The 21270-nt window shown below is 40.7% G+C and overlaps 1 protein-coding gene across 4 annotated transcripts in view; it reads right to left on the bottom strand.

Moving 5' to 3' along the window:
* Positions 1-21270, bottom strand: part of COL11A1 (collagen type XI alpha 1 chain) — a 272666-nt gene that overhangs the window by 138708 nt on the left and 112688 nt on the right. For 2 of the 4 annotated variants that reach the window (XM_077332842.1, XM_077332843.1), the window contains exons 8-17: positions 20507-20764; positions 18430-18492; positions 13429-13470; positions 13047-13109; positions 8391-8465; positions 6679-6762; positions 5988-6044; positions 2107-2160; positions 692-745; positions 519-572 (exon numbers count right to left, since the gene is read on the bottom strand). In XM_077332842.1, the coding sequence (XP_077188957.1) occupies positions 519-572; positions 692-745; positions 2107-2160; positions 5988-6044; positions 6679-6762; positions 8391-8465; positions 13047-13109; positions 13429-13470; positions 18430-18492; positions 20507-20764 (804 nt within the window). The remainder of the gene's footprint in view (positions 1-518; positions 573-691; positions 746-2106; positions 2161-5987; positions 6045-6678; positions 6763-8390; positions 8466-13046; positions 13110-13428; positions 13471-18429; positions 18493-20506; positions 20765-21270) is intronic. The other 2 variants (XM_077332844.1, XM_077332846.1) reach the window with 1 other exon arrangement.

The following is a 21270-nucleotide window of genomic DNA, read 5'->3' as shown; positions in this document are numbered from 1 at the left end:
TCTGTGAACAAAAGCCATGAAGGACTGGGGGCTGGTTCAGTGAAAGGGGAAACTGGGAAGACCCAAAGAAAAATGGGTAAGATCAAAGCATTATAAATGCATTTAAATATGGCAGTTAAGGCTCAATTTTGTAAAATTAATGAAACTTCTTACCAAAAAGAATTGATGAAAGCAATCTATTTTAGTTATCTCCACGAACTGATATGCACAGGAGCACTAAGAGCTATAGTCCAGTCTGGGCTACTAGTAGAAGCTGAACTCAACTGGTGCTCACTGAGTCAGTCTAGTGCTTGTATTTGTCAGTGTCTGTTGGCCTGTCTCTCTTTCTTTAGGAATCCATGATAGTACATGTAGAAGTGCAGCAACAGCCAGAACTGTGACTTTTTTTTTTACTATCACCAATTAGTTGCCATTAATTCAGAGCATAACTCTGCTCAGATTCAATGATGTTTGTATCTCTAGGAGGAGGATATTTGGATTCTAACTAAAAGCACATCTGGAAAATCATATTTGTTTACCTTAGAACCAGGTTCCCCTGGCATCCCTCTAGCTCCATCAGCACCTGGACGACCCTAGGGAGGAAAAAGAAGCATTTTAGTGCTAAATGCATGGTGTCATAAGTATATTTACTGTTGTTCAGTGTAAGTGTGCATAACCCCACCTGAGCTGTTTAGAAGTATGAAATACCTACTCGTTTGCCCGATTTTCCAGGAAGACCAGCTGGACCTTGTATACCTCGAGGGCCCTGGAAACAAGCAAGATACTCTGACAAAACCATTAAAGATAAATTAGCAGCAACACAAAGGTATGTTTTCATTATCCACCTTAAAGTGTTTTTGATGCTCTCCCCCCATGTGAATCGGGAGACCACTGAGGGCTTTTTAAATCCACATTATCAGTAAATGGAATTTCAAAAGTAAGCCTGCGTAGTATGAAAAAGTCAATGAAATCAGTTCTGAAAGATGAAAAGTGAGGCTGTTTCATTGACCTACAGAGGACAATCTACACAGTGGGATAACAAATTATATCTACTCTGCACTTAGTAACCCAAATCCACAGTTGTTGAGGGGATAGATTAGGAGTGCTAAATTTCTAGGGCTTGAATTGCACTGGGGGCCCAAAGAAGCCAGGAAGGTATGGCTGGGTGTCAGCCGCAGGTTATTTGTTCTAATAATCTTGTGTGTATTCTTCTGGGGAAGAAGGAATTGTTGCCTGTAAGCCCACGGTGGCTCTCAGCAGCTGTGCCCACAGCAAAGTATCTCACTATCATATCTCACAAACTGGGAACAAGTAATGATTATTGGGATGAAGGAATAATTTGGCAATTCCCATCCTTCCAATTTGCCACCAGCTAATTTAAGCAAGAGATGTCTAAGCCATAGCAAAAGCCCTGCTCTTTGACAACACGCAGTGCCAGTATTCAGGAAAGCAGAAATGGGTGCAGATGAAAAAAAAAATGTCCCTCCCCTGGGGGGGGGGAAACCCTTACTGAAACAAAAGGCTGTTATATGCTAGGCCAGTTTTTCTCAACTTTTTTTACTATTGAGAAACCCCTGAAACAGGCTTCAGGCTTCAAGAGACCCCAGAATTGGCACAATTGTGTAGAATGTGGTTGGGATGTATAGCTATGCACACCCTCGCTCGGGGCCTCTCTCTGTCCTGCTCCCTCCAGTCCCATTAATGACCATTTTGGAAGAGGGGGCTGACATGACCATATATGGTCATATTTCTCGATAAAACTTTAACCAGTTTTTACAAAATTATTAAACATTCATTAACTTCCACCCATTCAGGAAACCCTTCCAGGGCCATCAAGAAGCCCCAAGGCTTCATGACACCCTGGTTGAGAAAGCGTGTACTAGGCAAACGTGGCTATGAAACAAGCAACAATTTCTGTAACATCACTATCTGATGGCCCTTGAAGACACCACCTCTTGAACTGAGCTTCTTTGCTCATTATAGCTACTTGAGCAGGGTCATGCAGATAGACTGTACTTTAATGCAGAGCACAATCCTAAGCAGGCCTATTCAGAATCCTTCTCAGAGCCATGCAATAGAAACTACTGCTAGTGAAGTGTTTGCATTATTGCACTGGCATCATTTTACCTGAGGACCTGGATCTCCACCATCCCCTTTGGCACCTGGCGCTCCAGAAGTGCCCTATAAGACAAATGTAAAAATTCTTTAAGCTTTGCTAAATGATATTCTCAACATTAGAAACAAACAATTCCTTTTCATTGCTATGTTGGACACTTTAATACAGTTAAAGAATTGACTGATTGACCTGATGAGTTTATAATCCTTTCTTAATCTCCAGAGCTTTAGAATTGATGTCTTGGCTAATTAGGTATCTCATTTTTTTCCCCTGATGGGCCCCAGGACATGTAAAATCCTGGGAGAAAGGGAGTATATTCTAACATAACACCTGCTTTCCAAAGGCCCTAAAGGATACCTGCACTAGAAAAGCAGGAGACTAACCTATTATGGATAATGGGGGGAAGGGAGAAAATGGTGTATTGATAAATCACTGAAGACTTTATGGTGAAAAAGTAGACAGTGAACAAACAAATAAATCAAGGCTTTTCACCAGAATTATGCCAGTATTGCTACGGAAAGATAGCATCAAAGCAACTGATTAAGAAGGATCTTGTAAAATGTATTTGAGAGCTTCTATTCTATTCTATTCTATTCTATTCTATTCTATTCTATTCTATTCTATTCTGTAGGATCCGTCTGGCTTGTGAAAAAACAGTGCACATAAAACTATCTTAAACTGAATCAAACCACTGGTTTATCAGAGATAATGCTATCTATCTTGACTGGCAGTGGTTCTCCAGGGGTCAGGCATATCTCACATTACCTATTACCTTATCTTTTAACTGGAGGCCCCAGAGATTGAACCTGGAGTTTTCCTATGCAAAGATGATGCTCTTCCACAGAGCAAGGCCATACAAAAGTATCTTCAATAGATTCTTGAGGTAAAAAAAATATCATACTTGTTTCTTTAAGACCCTACCTAGCAACAAATTGCTAACAAGCAATCAGAATTTGGAAACAGAATCACTGACATTTAATTCACTGACCTAATAATTCAGTCCCATATATGGAAAGCAGAAGACAGGATACTCTTGTGCTAGCCAATGGGAATAATAATAGAAATGTTGGTTAAACATTCCCATTATTACACACCTCAAATGGTTCTTCCCATTTGTCTGCATGATGTCCTGCAAAGCTTAAATGGGCATTCACTGGGGAGTAAGAGATTAAAGATCCCCTTTCACTTTTTAATTTTTAAAATCACATTTATATTATGTTTTCAGTCATAGTACTCAAATTCCCAGGATGGATTTCAAAGGAGTTTTCCAACGAAGGCACCAGCCAGGGGCATACTTTGTTGAACTTTAGCAAGACCTATCTGCATTCAGTACTCCATGGCACAAAGTTTGCCAGGGATTACATTAGATGTCCAGTACTGGCCAGCATGCCATTCAGAAACACTGTGCACAGCATTAGGAACTAAATATATCCTTTCACTTTGAACACTATACTTCCTCTTGACCCTTGCTGTGTCTGTGTTCTTTTTAAAAACAATGTAATTGCTGAGGTTCCTTGGAAAACTACTGGCTTTATGCAAAGCCTGTAATCTTGGATGTATGGACTATCATTTTATATCGTAGTACATACACTCAGAGAGCTTTTTAAAAAGATAGTGACTGCTTAACAGCAGCATTTAAGTGAATCATTTGATTACCTCTGTCAGCACTGTATTAGTTTTGTAAAAAGAGGAAACCATCATTAGGAGAAAATTACTCAGGTGATTTAGAAACTGCAGAGCTGGAATGCTTCTTTTGTCATAACTTGAGGATAGTTAAAAAAAAACAACAACTGGCAAATGCCAAATATACATCTTGTAAGTCTGCATTATAGAACTCTGCCATTCTTCCATATGTTATCCAATTTCTGTTTCTTTCTTCTTTCCTTTTTTTCTTGAACCCGTTCACATCTTTACCCATCAACAAATAATTATGAAAAAAGAAAATAATTCTTATCGGTATAACAGATGGAGAAAGGAGGGAAGAGAGGATACCTTTAATAACATCTCTTTAGTATAAAGGTTCAATTTCTCCCCACAACCACCACCCTGGCATCATACCAATGGAAATTTTGCTACATGCTCTGGGTATTTCTTTTATAGGACTGAGCTGAAACTGATGGCTTGGTAGAGAGTTCAACCTCCTAAGCAATACATCCTGTGTTTTTTGGAGATAATTCACAAGGCCGCCAAAACTTCGGCAAAAATGTTCTCCTGCCCAGAACAAGATAAAATGATACTTTCTTCAGTGACATTTAATGGTATTATCATGGGGTAATATATGGTTATGTGGCAGCAGGTCCTCCTCACACTGGATATATTACCTCCAGTTAGTTGTACCATACAGCTAACCTTCTTTACTTAAATAAAACTGACACCAAAGCAGTGGCTAAAGGAGGAAGCAAACCACAGAGAAACTGAGCAAAATTGTACAATGAAAGACATCAGTGGGATATTGCCTTTTTCTCATCAAACTTCTTCAATCGATTCAAGTTACCTCTCCCTTCCCTATATGAATGAATGGCAGCCATTTATATTTGAGATAACATGAAGGGATTAATTATAGAATAGTATTGGCAATGGGCTGACACCTGCAACCAGTAGTGGTGGTCTAAGGATCTTCGGGAAATATGTTTTTCCTGGTCCTCAAATTGCAGACGGTTAACTGTCAGTATATAACAAATGATAACATGGTCAAAAGGTTCCTATATATTCTGAACATACACAGGCCCATAGCTAATTTAACACATGGCAGGAATTTTATGCTCAACTACTGTCTAAAATAAATACCTACTTTAGACCTCATTAACTGGTGTTGCATTTCCTTAAACTTCTCAGGGGTAATGGGAGATAAAGGTTGCCCTCAAAGCTAATGCAGAGTCCTTAATGGAACTTCAGTATTGGTGCAGCAACTGCCATAGGTTGCAGAGAGCCAAAACAATGTCCTCAGGATCTGTCTGTTTGCCAGCCTCCTGCTGTGGCCATTTGGTATTGTCATTTGTCACGTGTCAACAATGGATCAATAGTCACTTGTTGGTGCCAACTGTCACTGTGCTGTCATCTGTAAAGTGGAGGGGGCTGTTAATTGTCAAGAGCAAGCAGGCCTGGGAAAGTCTAACTGATTGTAACTGTCTGTTGATTTGCCTCTGCTGAGTATTACTTGTTCTTTTGTGTAGTCTAATTGCCATTTTTCTCTTGGGAAGAGGTAAAACATGGAAAGGAGAGCTTGGAAGTTATCAGTGAGACTGACCTTTGGTCAGCCTTGCAAGAATGATGTAATGTGTACCTGGGTTCAGAACTAGTTTTCATGCTTTCCCCTAAAAATGGGGGAAGTCCACCTTTTCCTAACTGAGGCATTTTCACGTGTGTCTAGAGGTGGGGCTTTTGGGTTATATTGATCGGTGTATTGCCTATCAGATTAGTTTCAGCAAGCATAATCATGAGCTTCATATCGATACTTTAATAAATTGCTTTTGCTGCTAATGCCTAGTGTGTTCATTGAGAAAGTCAATGGGGGTCTGACAAATGTGGCAGCAACTATCGCCTTACATAAAGTCTATGCAGAGGCCAGAGAGATGGACACTATGGCTCCATCCTGTACATTTGTTATCAACTTGTTTATGAACACATTGAAAGAGGGACAACTCTGGGCCGCTTGCTAAGTTCTGAGTCTTTGTATACTTGCAACAGCTTTTATCCTAAAAATACTTCCTCCACCGAACTCAATGGAACTTTATTTACAGGAAACAATGCTTGAATTACAGCCCTACATAAACTCTAGCTTTCACTATTCCTAAAAAAACACCTTGCTGAAACTGAGTGATATTACAACCAGGATAACACACCAAAGTGTTGACTTTGGGGCACTGACTATTTGTTTCTTAGTTTAACATACCACAGGACCTGGTCTTCCAGTGAGTCCCATAGGACCAGGTGGCCCTCTCATGGCAATCTGCAATTTGAAAAAGAAATAAGAATTCAAGATAAACACATGCTTAACTGCTGACAAAACTTATTAGAATTGATGAGATTTACAGAGCTAATTATCATTCATAGTTAAGTGTCACGAACAACAACAAAAAATATTGATAGGCCACATGCTGCCAGTGGTATTCAGCAACTTGCTAAAAGGTGGAGATGGGAGTCTGAGAACTAATATACATAAAAAGATAGCTGTTATAGAAAACCAAACCCCAATATCCTGAAAACCATCTTAGAAATATCTGAAGGCATTCCAGGGGGCAAGGGAGGAAGCATTCCAGGCCTTTTTTGTGCATTTTCTTTCTTTATTTTTTCATCGTGTCCCTTCTGTGAGGAATTTAGGGGAAATGCCCATGGTCTTCCTATTCTATCTCTATGAGCTTCTTGAAGCTAAGGGTAGATTTGAACCTACACTTGCTTGATCCAAAGCTACCCACTGAACCACTAGTCATGGAGAGCATGTGCATGTATGTGTGGAAAATCTGGAATGTTCTGTTGGAAACATCTGTGTGGAACATCAATGGTCAGATGGTGAAATATCTTCATTCAGCATGCCTATCAGCCATTGATGGTCTCTCCTTCTTCTCTGCACACTTAATTCTTACCCTGGCTTGTTGAAGAATAGCTTGTGCTTGAGCCTCTTGAGCAGAGATTGGGGGACCCTTCTCACCACCTCCACTAAAGCGGAACTGCATGGAAAGATTAAAAAGACAAACAAGCCTGAAGATGCTAAAAATAGCCATTCATTATCCAAGATAACAAGGAGACCAGCTTCCTTAGGAAAAAGAAGTATTTTTTTTCCTGCTTTGCAATGCACAGAATTGAAGGGAAAGTTGAATGAAAGGCACTGCGGCTAGTTAAGAAAGCTCAATTGCAGAAGAAAATCAACAAAAGTGTCAGAAAAGACAGTACCCTTTATTCTTCATACTCTTCAACATACATTGCTTTCCTAAAGACTTTTTTCCCTCTTAAGAAAGGCTATTGGACATGCTCACTCTCTCAAAATAATATAACTCTGAAGTTAAGGCACAGACCTACTGGAAGCTCTTGAGAATTGTTGACTGACTGAAAACAGGCAGTCACTTCAGATTCCCATGAGACAGGGCTTACCACTAAACAAAAGAAAGGAAACTGTCTCTTCCCAATTACTTTCTGGGTGTATCCCCCCCCCTTAATGGTTTCCCCGTCTCTCTCACATTTTTGTTGTTTGTTCCTTCTTGCTGATCACTTTTTACCATGTCAATACATGTTCAAGATATACACTTGATTGAAAACTTGAGCTTTAAATTGCATTTGGTATTAAGTACATTGCCCTCTTTCCACTGAATCCAGAAGCTCTCTTTTTATGTCAGAAACCTATGTACCTGACAGAATATGGTGTCACCTGTCTGTTCCATAAGATACTAACCAGTAACTGACAATCTTAAATATGAGAAGCCTGAAGAGGGATTTTTAAAAATCTATTATTAGATTTCTATACCGCCCTCCCCTATGGCTCAGGGCGGTTCACATACAACATTGCAGGGGTAATACATGGAACAGTCTGAACATATAATACAGTTACAAAATAACACATCAGCAACAATCCAACAGTGGTTCTAAATCAACAGAACTCCAATGGCTTTGGTCAGCGATAACACCAACTACAACTTAGACAAACCCAAGGAGGTCAGACTGGTTCAGGTCATGGAGGGGGTATCCTGCTCCTATTATCCTGCTCAAAACCCTATAGTCATATTTGGCTGGCCATTGATTCAAATTTCAGGGGTTATTTAAAGGAAAAGGGCTAGGAGCTTTATTGCAGTTTTGATGCCATTAAGCTTAAAAAACATCCCCACCAGCCTTTTTTCAAAGAAGTAATGGAGCTGAATAATATTGGAATCCAAAATATCAAATTGGCATTTGGAAACTGGGTAACCAGGAATATCAAAAATGTTCAGCTTCCTGCTATCTGGATCTGAAAAATACTGACTTTTTTTGAGGTGCACACCTCTAACTGGAATTGCTATTTGCTATCCTAAAAGATTCCCAACAAAGAAAATGTCCAATCTGAAAACATCCCACAAGAATTTTGAGATAATTCATTAAAAAAAAAAAACAAATTTTCTTTTATGGTTTAAATGCAGTGAAGTCTTCAGGCACAGTTCTGCTTGCCTGGATTAGTGTACTATGGCATGATTCCATAATTTTTATTCTTTGTTTAATATTCTAGGACTAGGTGATCAGTTTTAAAATCCCAGAAGTTAATAATAATTCAACTCACAAATGTCCATTAGTTTCTAGAAAGAATGGAATGGAAAGGCAAAGAAACACTTACTGGCAACATTAACATGGTACCTGGGGGTCCTGCTAAACCATCAGCACCTGGAAGACCAGGACGTCCTGGTGGACCCTAGAAGATTTGAAGGAGATACAGAAAGTTACATGACCAACATATTTTTGCTGGGACAACTAGCAAGTAATAGAAAACATATTCTCAATAGCCCTTTTTGTATATTCAAATAGATTTTAAGATGGGCTCTTTTCTGTAAAAAAAAAAAAAAAAAAGCAATATGGTTAAAGATTGTATCCTGTTCCTGAGAAAATACAGTACATATTCCCAGGTCCTGAACATCTGAATATGTACTTAATTTCTCAGTACTGGATCCAGATTAAATATACTATTTTTTCTGCTAACAGAAGGTACATTCTACTGCAGGCCATAGTCTCTAAAACCCATAGATATATTTACTTACACAATGAGAACTGGGGGGGGGGGGACCAAAACATTAGTTTAGCTTCCTAGCTGCCAAGTGCTAGTAAGTTATTTTCCTCCATTCTTGCAAAGTATATAGATCTCTGTATCATATAATCTGTGGACTACATCCCCTCCACAAACTGTTTCATAATATGTGAAAAAAACGTATGTAACAGCTCAATGGATAAAGCACATGATTTTCAGACAAAATGTCTTAAGGGCAGTTATTGGCATCTCCAATTAAAAAGATCTCAGAAAGTGTCATACTTTGATTACACCATCCTTGCAGCTGTTCCAAGTGAGAGACTTCATGAAGCATCTGAACGGATGTAAAGGTTTCTTAATATCTCAAATGGGAATTTGAAGCATCATTTCAAAAAAACTATGCTTTATACACAAATCTTTGCAACAGTCACCAGACAGCAGGCTTACAAGAAGAAAAATCTTCCTGTGGATGTAAGAGGAGCGAAGAGCTAGGGAAGAGAGAGAGCACTGTCTTTCCCTCCCTGTGGTCTCCTCTCCCAAATCTCTTCTGATATATGGCTTCTCCTTTGTGGAGCTTTAAATGCTTATACTCCTGGACTGTAAACCTGGGGTGCGGGAGAGGAGATGCTGAGCAGAAAACTGGCTAGAAACATTTTTTTAAAGCAAGGGGAATGATTTTGCCCCTTACCCTTGCCACCTTAGTGCTTCCAATCAACTCTACAGGAGTAGCTCTTCCTCAACTGAACTCCCAAAATTATGAAGGACTGGTAAAAGGGAGTTCATCCACCAGGCTAACACCATTCAGCTCCCCCCCCCCCAGACATCACAGACATCCTCTACATCCTGAACTCAACTGCCCCCTCCCCCTTACAGGTTCTATTTGAAAAGTTCTATTGCATTGCTAATTGTTATGCTATTGTTAATCAATATTGGTTCTTACTGTCACTGTTATGATTATTGTTATTATGGTTATAATGTACTCTCCTATGTTTTATATAAACTGTCCTGAGCCTTACAAGAGGGTGGTATATAACCAGCAGAGCGGTATAAATAAAAGGCTAAGGGCTAAAGGGGAGGAGAGGGGGCGGGTGCTGTCCGTGATAAAAACTCGGAGGAGCAAATCAGCTCCTGATTTGTCCCTCCAAGTGGCACTCCAGGGCCAAGTGGCCCGTCCTCGGCTGAGCGGTCCGGTGAGTTGGCCATCCGCCCAGTCAGCCGTCCTCGCCTCTGTGCTCTCCCAATGGTGAGTCCTCGCTGCCGGGAAAGGAGCAGGGCCACTGTGTTGAAGATGCGGCGGCCCTGCTGCTTTCCCTCCGCCCAGCGAGGGCCCTTGCCCAGGGAGGGACCTGCCCGCTACCCAGCAGGGCCGCTGCCTCCACGCGATGGCTCTGCTCTTCCACTGCTGCTGACACCACTACCATGGCTGTGGAGGCGGCCACGGCCTGCCCGCTCACCAGCGGACATGCCCGACTTACCGCCGCTGACTGATGGACCTTCCCCGCCAATCCACCAGGCCACCATAAAATGTATTTTCACATACAGTGTAGTCTGGGCCTAAGTTCACTAATTATTTATTATGAATAAAGAAAAATTAAATTACAACCACTGAGAACAGCAGACTTGCCCAGATCTCTGTCTGCCAGCCAGTAGAGAGCAATACCATTTCCTAAGTCTCTTTTTCCTGGCACATCTGGCACTAGGTAAACCCATCATGAATTAGCATGCATTAATACTTATAACATCTGCATGCATATTGTGTTTGTGTGGGAGTGTGTCTCAGTAGGATTTCGGCAAAAATGACCAGTTAAGCTATAAAGTTGTGTAGGCTTACATTCACAAATAGTGCCAACAGTATGCCATGCTCACTAAACTGTCATTCGTAATCCTAAGTAGAACTCATGCTACAGCACTTGTGGTACAAAATGTACTCAGTATGAATACAATTAGATCTGTTTAATTATACCAAATTACAAATGCATTAAAAAAAGATGTGGCAAGACACAGAAGCAGTAAATCACAGCAGTTTTAAACAAATTAATTTAAGACTGTTTTGGAAGTATGTTTTCAAGTTCTAGAGTTGTTTACTGCTATTTATAAGGAATATATGGTGGAAGGTCATCTGATTCCCCTCCTGCAAATAGTCTTAGTGTAGAGTGAAGGAGTTCAAAGCCCTTCCTGCTTTCTTGCTATGTCTGTTTTTGGCTATTAATGTGAGAGCAATACAGCTAGGTCTATCCCCCATGTCTGGCAGCCTGTGTCCATTTAAGTATGCCCCCTGTAACCAGTAACCATTGTCTCCAAGGCAGTCACGATGGACCACAGCTTTTCTGTTCCTCCTTTCTTGCTGTTGATCAGCATAGCCAGTTCTGCTGGTAGGGCACTGGATGGAGCAAGGTGGAAGCTTATTGTCAGTTGGGACAGGACTATCCAGGTCCCAAGGGGGACAATAAATATAAGGTCCCTCAGATATCAAAACAATGTTGACCTAAATATAGATCATATACATATGTGTGTAACACAAACAAAGACTTTTTTTGTATGATGTGGAGTGGTGGTAGATGGAGACAGAGTTAGCACCATCACACATGTGATTTCATCCCTCTAAAAGTTCCACTCCAGTTTGTCTTTTGCTGTATCAGATATCAGAAGAATCTACTTTCATAGAGATCCAAAGAGAGTCCAATTGTGTAATTCTGAATTTCTAGTAATAAAGTAGTCATAGAATGTTACTACTATATGCCTAGAGTTAAGTATGCCAAATACTGTGTTGAATATTACAATAGAGCTATGGTTTAATTTTTAAGTCTTCTGATGTCAGATTTTTTAAAAAATGAATTATTTAATTACATCTTAAATTAATGTAAGCTTTTAAAATTATATACAGTACACTAGGAAAATGCAACTTGAGGATAAGTCATATCACCTTGTAGAGGACGCTGGCTGTCACTCTATCCATAACTTCATATTAACACACAAAGCTTCCTTTTACAGTGTCAGATCATTGGTCCATCTAAGTCAACACTGTCTTCTCTGAATCTCAGGAAAACAGATCACATACCAGCGGGTCCTTTAGTTGGAGCTGCTTGGGTGTGCACCTGAGACCTTCTGCACGTAACACAGATGCTATACTAATGGGTCACAGTCCCTTCTGTATTCAAGGGCATGCTATGTCTGCTTAACAGATGCTATGAACAAACAACAAAGAATGGCTTTCATCTGTATGCCCTAATCATGCTATAATGCCTTTTAGCTGCAGACATAGACATTTCAGAAATAATGCCCAGACAAAAGAGGAAATGCAACTGAATTTTGCTTCCTGTTCCTTGCAAATATCCAGCAGCTAAAATAATTCATCCCAATGTATGCATCAAGTGCTCCACTTAGACTCTTTCCACTGAAGGAAATTGAAAGTTTCCCCTCAGATATGAAACAGAAGCTCAGAGACAACTGTTTCCTGATTCCCTCTTGAACTGTCACATCTAGAACAACTCTGGATGCACTAAAGATGGCCAAGTATTCCACATAGAGATTTATAAATATTTTGGGATTATGAAAGTTGTCCCATCATCCATGGAGCTCAAACCTAAATGTATCCTTCATCATATGTTTCACATTATATCCAGCCAGCTCTGGAACACTGCACTTGAATAAGGACATCCAGAGTACCCATGAAGTCCACAAAACAGTAACATCCAGCAAAAGCCCATTTTTCAGTCTGAAAGCTACAATGGTCTTACCAGTTAAGGCCTTGGGTGTATGGACATGGGAGAAACCTAATGCTATAATGATAGAGAGACCTTTTCATATCAGGCCAAATTTCTGCTAAGTACCATCTTTGATAAGAAAGAGATCAGATAAGAGACCCGAATATGAAAGTCTTCATGGTAGAGTAATTAAAGTGTCATACTAAGAGTTGGAAGATCCACTCATGAATGAAGTTCACTGTGCAACCTTGGGCCAATCACTCTCATTCATAGCTTAGCCTACCTGACCTGTTATGACAGACAAATGGAGGAATAGAAAAGTCAATCTGAGCTCCTTGTAGGATGGGTAAGATAAATATGTGATAGAAAATTGTGAGCTAGGTAGATCCAAATATGAATCTGCTTCCAGAATCCATTTTTCCTCAGCAGAGCAGAGACCCTCTGATGTTTGAGATGTTGGTTTCATAAACCACAGGTGTTTCATAAACTATCTAATCTGGCTCATTATGTCTTCCCATACTCTCCTACTAACCACACATTGACTTACCCTATCACCAGGGTCACCAGCAGGACCAGTGGGACCTTGTGTACCAGGAGGACCCATAAGACCCTATAAATAAAGAGAACATTAATTGATTGTGCTGCATAACTTTCCACAATACCTTTAGACCAATTTGAGATTGAGGAGTAATAAAATGTTTTATTTGGGAACCAGAAACTGATTTCTCAAAAAGAAATAAGTATTTGTAACTATGTGAAGATTTCCAAATCGGTTGCCACTAGGGAAACATGCAAGTCACATGACCAATGACAAGCTAAACTAAGTAGCTGCATTAATTTTACCAAGTCACCATGAAAACAACAAGCACACCTAGTGATTTGCACATTATTTTTTTTAATGAGCATGAAGTTTAAAATCATATACGTACGGGAGGTCCTGGAGGTCCTGATGGTCCTTCAATAAGCATGCCCTATGAAAGAAAGAAAATCATGTGAACATTGGAAAAAGCTTAAAAAGTGAAAAACAGACCACAATAAATAACGAATGAATTATATTATTCTTGCATACACAAATACATCCTTGTCTGATATTAATTGAATCGTATTAAAAATACATTTTTTTCTCTTCATGGGCCACAACTTGTACTTCATAGAATTCATCTTGTAACACATTAATATAACTGCTATAAAAGCCTTATTAACAAGCTTGGTTAGAAAAAGTATTTAATTAAGAAGTGACCCATAAATCTCATCTTTAGGATTATTTTCCATCTATAGGGCTCTTGGTGGTCTTGCAAGGATTCAGTTGTATGAACTGGGGGCCTTCAAAGTGTGATGGGATATGAGGATGGACATTGTTATACAAATAATCATGAACTTTTCAATATGTCACAACTGCACAAATCATGATAGCAACATGTCAATCTCCTACATGGAAGGACCAGTTCACTGAATGGGCTTGCAGTACACTCCTAAACAGAGATACACTATTCTCCATGGACTTAGAAGAATGTTACTCTGTTTAAGATTGCATTGTACATTACAAGGAGAGATAAATGAATCATTCCCCCATAGAGGGGTGGCAGTATTATTTTGGGAAGGACTTTCATGTTCCTTAAAAGCACTCTTCATGTACAGATTTATTGTTCTTTGTTAATATGCTGCCAATATGCTGGTTTTTGTCTCCTTTCCTAAATAGAGATTCTTTCTTTCCAGAGTTCTACCAGCCAGAGAGTATCTTTCAACATAAGGGATTGTGAAAACTGCCCCCACTAAGATAGATCTAAAAGTGTCAGCAGTTCCAGACACTTCAGTAGCATAAATGTATCCAAGAAGCTCTCTAGACTTTTCCAACCTTTTGATTGTGGAGGAGCCTCTGAAATATTTTTCAAGCTTGGAGGCCCCAGAACCAGGCTGGAAGGGATTTCAGCTGGCCACACCTCCCTGCTGTGGTCAAGAAGCAGTGAGGAGGGGGATAAAGGAGGTTGTTTGGGACAGGAGTAGGCAGCCAAGCTTTACCCCCTTTCCAAGGAGCAGTAGCCATGCAAGAATGCCACCCCCAGGTCAATGGAAGCGGACAGTTCCCTGATTTTATGACAATGTTGGGAATAGCTTGTGATCAAATCCACTAAGGCAGGATTATAGGGAAAAGACTGGACCCCCAGGCCACCAGACAGCCTTTGTTTTAGAGAAACTACTCATTGCAAGGTCAAAGTGTTTCTAGAATATCCCGCTTGAGATTGGAAGTGAGATAACATGACTAAATACACGTTTGGTATAGTGGTTAGGAGTTTTGACTTCTAATCTGCCATGCCGGGTTTGATTCTGCACTCCCCCACATGCAGCCAGCTGCGTGAGCTTGGGCTCGCCATGGCACTGATAAAGCTGTTCTGAATGGGCAGTGATATCAGGGCTCTCTCAGCCTCAACCACCTCACAGGGTGTCTGTTGTGGGGAGAGGAACAGGAAGGCAACTCTAAGCCGCTTTGAGCCTCCTTCGGGTAGAGAAAAGCGGCATATAAGAACCAACTCTTCTTCTTCTTCTAAATGTAGACAGTCATACAGAAAACAAGAGGAGTGATAATTAGACTAGACTGTTCTGCTCTTCTAACATCTTGTTTCCTACACACAGAGAAGGGTTTTTATTTTTATTTTTATTTTATGGAGTAGCATTCAAGTCAGGTAATCCACTGCAAACAGGCCTGTATGGCATAACCATTATTTATTTATCATTGATTTATTTAAAATATCTGCAAGCTACCTCCTTAACAAAGTATCCTTAATACTATTTTGCTCCCTTATATTTGGGAAACAGCCTCCAGGGAGGAGATTGTCCGGGGCCCTATCCATCCAGGTCCACCCTGATTGGCCCTCCCCCTCCAGCTCCCACCCTCCCTCCTTGCCTGCTAGAAACCTTGTTTCTAGCCCCTACTGAAAAGGCCATCTTCAGGCCCTTTGACCTTACTTCCGAAGACTGAGGTGGGGGACAAAATGTGATAACTTAATTGGCAGGCAATGCTATATCACTGGTACTCCCTTATAGTATTTCTTATGCCAATACAGGAACAAATGCAACTATTCTAGGTCCACGTACAGCAATACCACAGTAGGAAATACTGTCCCTCTTGTATTTCTGCTTTCTATAAATAAGGAAAAGGGGCACAGGTCTTCACCACTGCCTGAACACTGGCACCCTAAGGGATGATCCTTAACACGCCACGGGCGCCGCGGACTAAATAATTCATTAAGCCCTTGGTGGGAGGGCTTTGTCTGTGATGAGGAAGGGGCCTGATTGGCCCCTTCCTCCGGACAGACCATCGGCTGGGCCAATCTCCACCAAGCTGACAAGGAAGCAACTGCGAGCTGCACGGAGCGCGGCTCGCAGTTGCTCCCTTGATGGCGGCCTGATGCGTCTCGCCGCGTCAGGCCGTCGGGGGCCCCCGACAAAGGGGGCTCCCAGGTCTAGCGCCCGCTGTATTTAGCTTACAGCAGGCTTGATTACTAGTCTTTAATAAAACTGTATTCAGTGGAAGGGAAAGATTAGTAAATTACTGCTGTCCTACCCATTTTCATGTGTCTTCCATGCAGTATTTTGAGGCATCGGGACAAACAATGAACAAACTTTAACAAGCATTGTATATCTCACTCAAAACATCTTGTAAAAAAAAAAAAACAACAATCCCAAATCCACTGGATTTAGATTAGGAGGAGATGTGGAAACTGTGTTAAGAATTTGATGTAGAGGAGAATCTGGATGTTTATTTCTATCCCTTTTTACACAATGCATAATTGTTCTTAAATTGCTATACATAACCTCTTTTCTGTTTGTTAGACAGAGGACTGAGCAGTGAGAGTGTGGTGCAGGTGGAACCCCAACAGAAGAAGCTGGAAACACCAGCAGAAATATCACAGCCTAGCACCCTGCCCCATTCTCCCAGCCCAGCTGAAGAGAAGGCTGCTCTGGACCCTGAGATAGGAGTGCCTACAGTAGCCCTTCAGCCTAGTTGGATACTCTGTCTGAGACCAGCTGTAACTGATCAGGCCGACAGCTCCCCTAAGACAACTGTGAGTCATCACAGGCAGTGTCTTCAGAGCTAGCTGCAGTCTAAAGGCACAGCAAAGGGCTTTTAGCCTGGCACCAACTTCTGGAAGGAGGTGAGTCCTCTGAGGATGAGGACTAGAATCAGGAGAGATGACTACTTAAAGAGTTGTTGGGAGGGCAAGCTGGCATGGAAGCAAGGGCGCGAGCTGCTTGCCATATTGCTGCCACTCATCTGGCCTGTTTCCTACCTTGCAAAGCCTTCCTGGAGTTCTTGACCCCAGACTGGACTACCCCTGCCTGCTTGTTGTGAACTCAAGCTTTTTGACCCAGCTCTGCCAACCATGCTTTGGTACAACTGGCTCAGCTCTGAGAAGATCGGCCAGCTTCTGCTGTAATCAGATCCAGCCAGAGTCAGGAACCAGCACACTCATGGAGTCTCATTGTGGGCATCCTTTAGGTCAGGGGTAGTCAACCTGTGGTCCTCCAGATGTTCATGGACTAAAATTCCCATGAGGCCCTGCCAGCAAATGTTGGAATTGTAGTCCATGGACATCTGGAGGACCACAGGTTAGCTACCCCTGCTTTAGGTTTTAAGTAGTTTTCTTGCAGAAACTATATAATAACCAGACCCTTCTTGCTACAATATTACTTTGTGTTGCTCCCTGTACTCACAAGTTTTGTTAGTTTAGGAGGACAGAGTTTGCAGCCTTCCTTCCTCAAGACTGCTAAGAGTGGATTTGGGGACTTACAGCAGCTATAAGAACCAAATATTTGTGTGACAATTTCATTGCAAATGTCTCTCATTGCTGGCAGTCAGGGATGGGCACAAATTGGTTCATGAGCCAAAATTTGATATGAACTTGAACTAGTGAAGAGTCCCTGAACACTTACCAGACTTTTGCCTGCCTTGGTTTGCTGTTAAGGCCATTTAAACCTGATAGCCCATGGGCAGACTCAGATATTAGGTTTAAATGGCTGTTAGCCATCTCATTGGTCAGAGTAGAAAGATGTATTGCCAAACATTTCAACTTAACATCCAGGCAGATTTGCCCGGCAGTTATTAGGTTTAAATGGCTGCAAGTCATAAAATGGTCAGCTTTGTTCCCCTCTGCATGTAAGATGGGGGAAGCAAAATCATCCATTGAAATAGCCCCAAGCCATTTAAAACATAACAGCAGAGTGTGTTCACCCATCAGCTGTTAAATTAAATCTGCTACAAGCTATTAAACCAGTCCATTTCACTCCCCCCCTCCACATGGCAAATGGACCAGTGAAATGGCTCACAGCCATTGTAGCTTACCAGCTGATGGGTGAACCCACCCCACTATTAGGCTGCAATGGTTGCTAGACATTTCATCAGTTAGTTTCACTTCTCCCTGCAAGACACGTGGGGAGAAAGCGGGATCCAAACTGTCTGGTTCAGTTCAGCCCATTTCTGGCTCAATTCAGGGTTTTGTTCCAGAGCCACTTTAACCAAACCAAAATGTTTACATTCATGATATTGACAGTATTTTTCATGTTTGGCCTGTGACTGATGTGCTGTTTCAGTCCTCTTATAATATATGATGAATATAAATAGTTGAAAAATACTGATAAGGTATTTTTGGCTACTTTTCCAGCTCATGTAGAGTACACCCCTAGCATCCACTAATACAAAGCTAGTTGACTTCCCAGTATTTGCTAAGCCTTAGCTTTATGTGTGAATGGATTCCACTGAAAAAGCACTACATTGGAGGAAAGATGAGGTAATGTGAAAGTCCTTTTTGTGGAGTTTGATCTCTAATGGCTCACTGACACACTTGAGTTACCAATTCAGTCATCAAAAGATGAAAAAGCGTATGAGAACTGACCCACAAAACTTTGCAACAGCTAGTCTCTAGAATACTCACAGGTTCGATCACAGCTGGTTCCCCCTTCTGTCCTTTTTCTCCATAAGCGCCATGACCGTTCACCTGCCAAGTCAACATATGTTAGATGTTCAGTCTGGCCTAAATCCATTTCCCATCCATTTGGAGACAAATCAATATTTTGCAAGGAAAGAAAGTGGCTTGACAACCTACATATTTCTTTTCATCCCACAGTCAAAAGCATATTGTCGTTTTTTTTTAAACACAAAAATTAAAATAACTTATTTACCAAAAATGTATGCAAATCCTACAGATAGCATATCACTTTCCGCCTGCCTTCAATTCTCAGGAACTCCCTCCCCGGTATTTTCAATTGTAATGATAAGATTTCAATTTCAATGATAGCATTTTTTTTGTATATCAATTCTTTTGGGTAGTCAGTAAAGAAGATTCCCCAAGTTTACAGGGATTTTATCCAAATGGAATTGCACAATCAACACAGACACAATAGTCCAAACTACACGTAGGGCTAATTTCAATACATCCAAACATATTTGCTTTGCCTAACCTTGTTGTTCATGCAAAGATTTTTCTTCTTTGTGTACATGGGCCTTGCCTGGCAGAGGATAGCCGCCATGGCATAAAAGGGAATGAGGAAAAATCAGCATTCCCTTTCCACAGGGCATCAGAGGGCCTAAAGCAGGCCAGGGCCAGGAGGGTGCCACTCTGGCATTGATGTCATGCACAAGTGGGAATTTGCCCTGCTGCCATGAGAGCGCCGGCCTAGACTTTTCAATCTGTACATAATTGGTCACAGAGGTCATTAAAAAAAAACAAATTTTGTTCATACCAATCATGAACCAGCCTCTCCCTTCCTTCTTTTTCTTCCTTTCGTTTGGAATGGAACTCTTCCTCTAACTTCAATTAGGGATTGTCCAGACGTGAGCACATTTTATGTTAGTTTATTTCCCAGTAACCTGACTGAATTGATTCAGAATCCCATTTAAGATGGTTTCAAACATTCAATATAGTTTAAAGGAAACAACAGTACATTTCACTTCACTACTCCTGTGACATTCTGGCCTAGGTATGCTTGTGTTACATTTGTAGCCCCTTGAAGCTGAGTTTAATTGAGGGTGACCAAATAGATTCCAGTCTTCCTGGCCAGAATTATCCAAACACTTATTGATGGTTGGATGTTGAGATGTAGGTGGTATTACCTGTCATAAACAGCTTCTCTGGAGCTAAGCTACATTTTTGTTTTCAACAAACAGGAGCTTCAGGGATGGATTTAAAAAACAACAACATTAGACCTGGGCCCACTCTGCACACATTGGATAATGCATTTTCAATGCACTTTAGAAGTAGTTTTCCTGAACTGCAAAGGATAACCCAGCTGCAACTGCATTATCCAATGTGTGCATAATAGGCCCTGGTTTGATGAAGCCTAGCCATCAGTAGTGGAGTTGCCTGCATTCAGATAAATCACATCAATGAGAGTTAAACTATAGTTACATGTGACGCCTGAAATGAGATCTTGAAATACATGTAAAATTCCAGGCCTTCTTTTGTCCCAAGGGTCTTACCCAATCAATCCCCTGAAACCACCTGTTTCTTGAGTAGGGATTTTAAATACCTTGAGACATACATATTTTAGATACCTTGAGACAAACATATTGACAAATGTAATCCCCCAAATTGTCTCCACATAGCTAGGGAATTTGAGATAGTCATACTGAATGTAAGAATTACTTTCTTCGGGTTCACAGTTATGCTGATCTCTTAAGCCGCTCCTGTGCACAGCCAAGCATAGTTGATGTTTGGTGTTGAGTTTGAAACGCTGTTATTACACTCCATCAAGTAGCAAAAATGAGAAGCTTACCAAGCACCTGGTAAACTGCCATACATTATCGATATCTTTATTTGGTTTGCTTAATTACCAGTGAGACAAAACTAAATGAAGTTTAGCAAAAATCCTTTCCATTACCTCTAAAGTTACAATATAAAGGGGAGGGGGATTTTTAAATAGGTGTTCATAGCAAATCATTAACATTGAGCTATAATCAGCTACTAACCAGACAGCATGTTTTAAGGAATATTTTGAATGTGACTAACTTACACTGGTTTCCGTGATATCAGTCTCTGCTGGAACACCAGGCCCAAAGTCCTCATTAGTGGGATTTGTAGGCTTCTCTTCATAGTCTTTATATTCATAAAAATCATATTCGCCTAAATCTCCATCTACAAGAACTTCAGGTTCACTGTGGTCTACTGTTCCTCTGCTTCCATACTCTCTTTCCTCATTTTTTTTAGGCTCTGAATTATACTCCTCTCCCGTTAGGTATTCTTCAGTAAATACTTCTTCGACAGGATTTTGCTATTCACGTAAGCACCAAAGGTTGGGGAACAGGATGAATATGTGGATTACTGTTAGTAAAGCAACATAAGCATTCAGTAACTTTGAATGTTATGGTCAGTCAAATAACATGTCAGCGCAAAAGCCTGGCATCTTTTGTTTCTGAAATCCTCAGGAAACAGTTTTTCAGAAGCGTTAAAAGATCACCTAAGGTACATATAGATGCACAATGAATTAAACGAATGCTTTTTTCACATGAATTTACATTTGTTTTTCATTTGCAAAATCATTAAATGACACTCTAGTGCCACTAAAGTATTTAGAGATAAACAGTGAAAATTCTCACCAATCTGGATTTCACTCACTAGATTTCGTTGCATGTGCTATGTACGAACCACGCTGGATGGCATAACATTTTTATTTTTATGCCAGTTATAGCAAGCTGTTATTCTTGGCTTTACACTTTTTAAATATCAATCATATGGAAAAGATAACTGTGGACTATGTTAATTGGGAATTATCAAATT

This window comes from Paroedura picta, chromosome 4 (assembly GCF_049243985.1).
Source record: "Paroedura picta isolate Pp20150507F chromosome 4, Ppicta_v3.0, whole genome shotgun sequence".
NCBI classification, from domain to species: domain Eukaryota; kingdom Metazoa; phylum Chordata; class Lepidosauria; order Squamata; family Gekkonidae; genus Paroedura; species Paroedura picta.
This window is presented reverse-complemented; position numbering and strand designations above follow the sequence as displayed.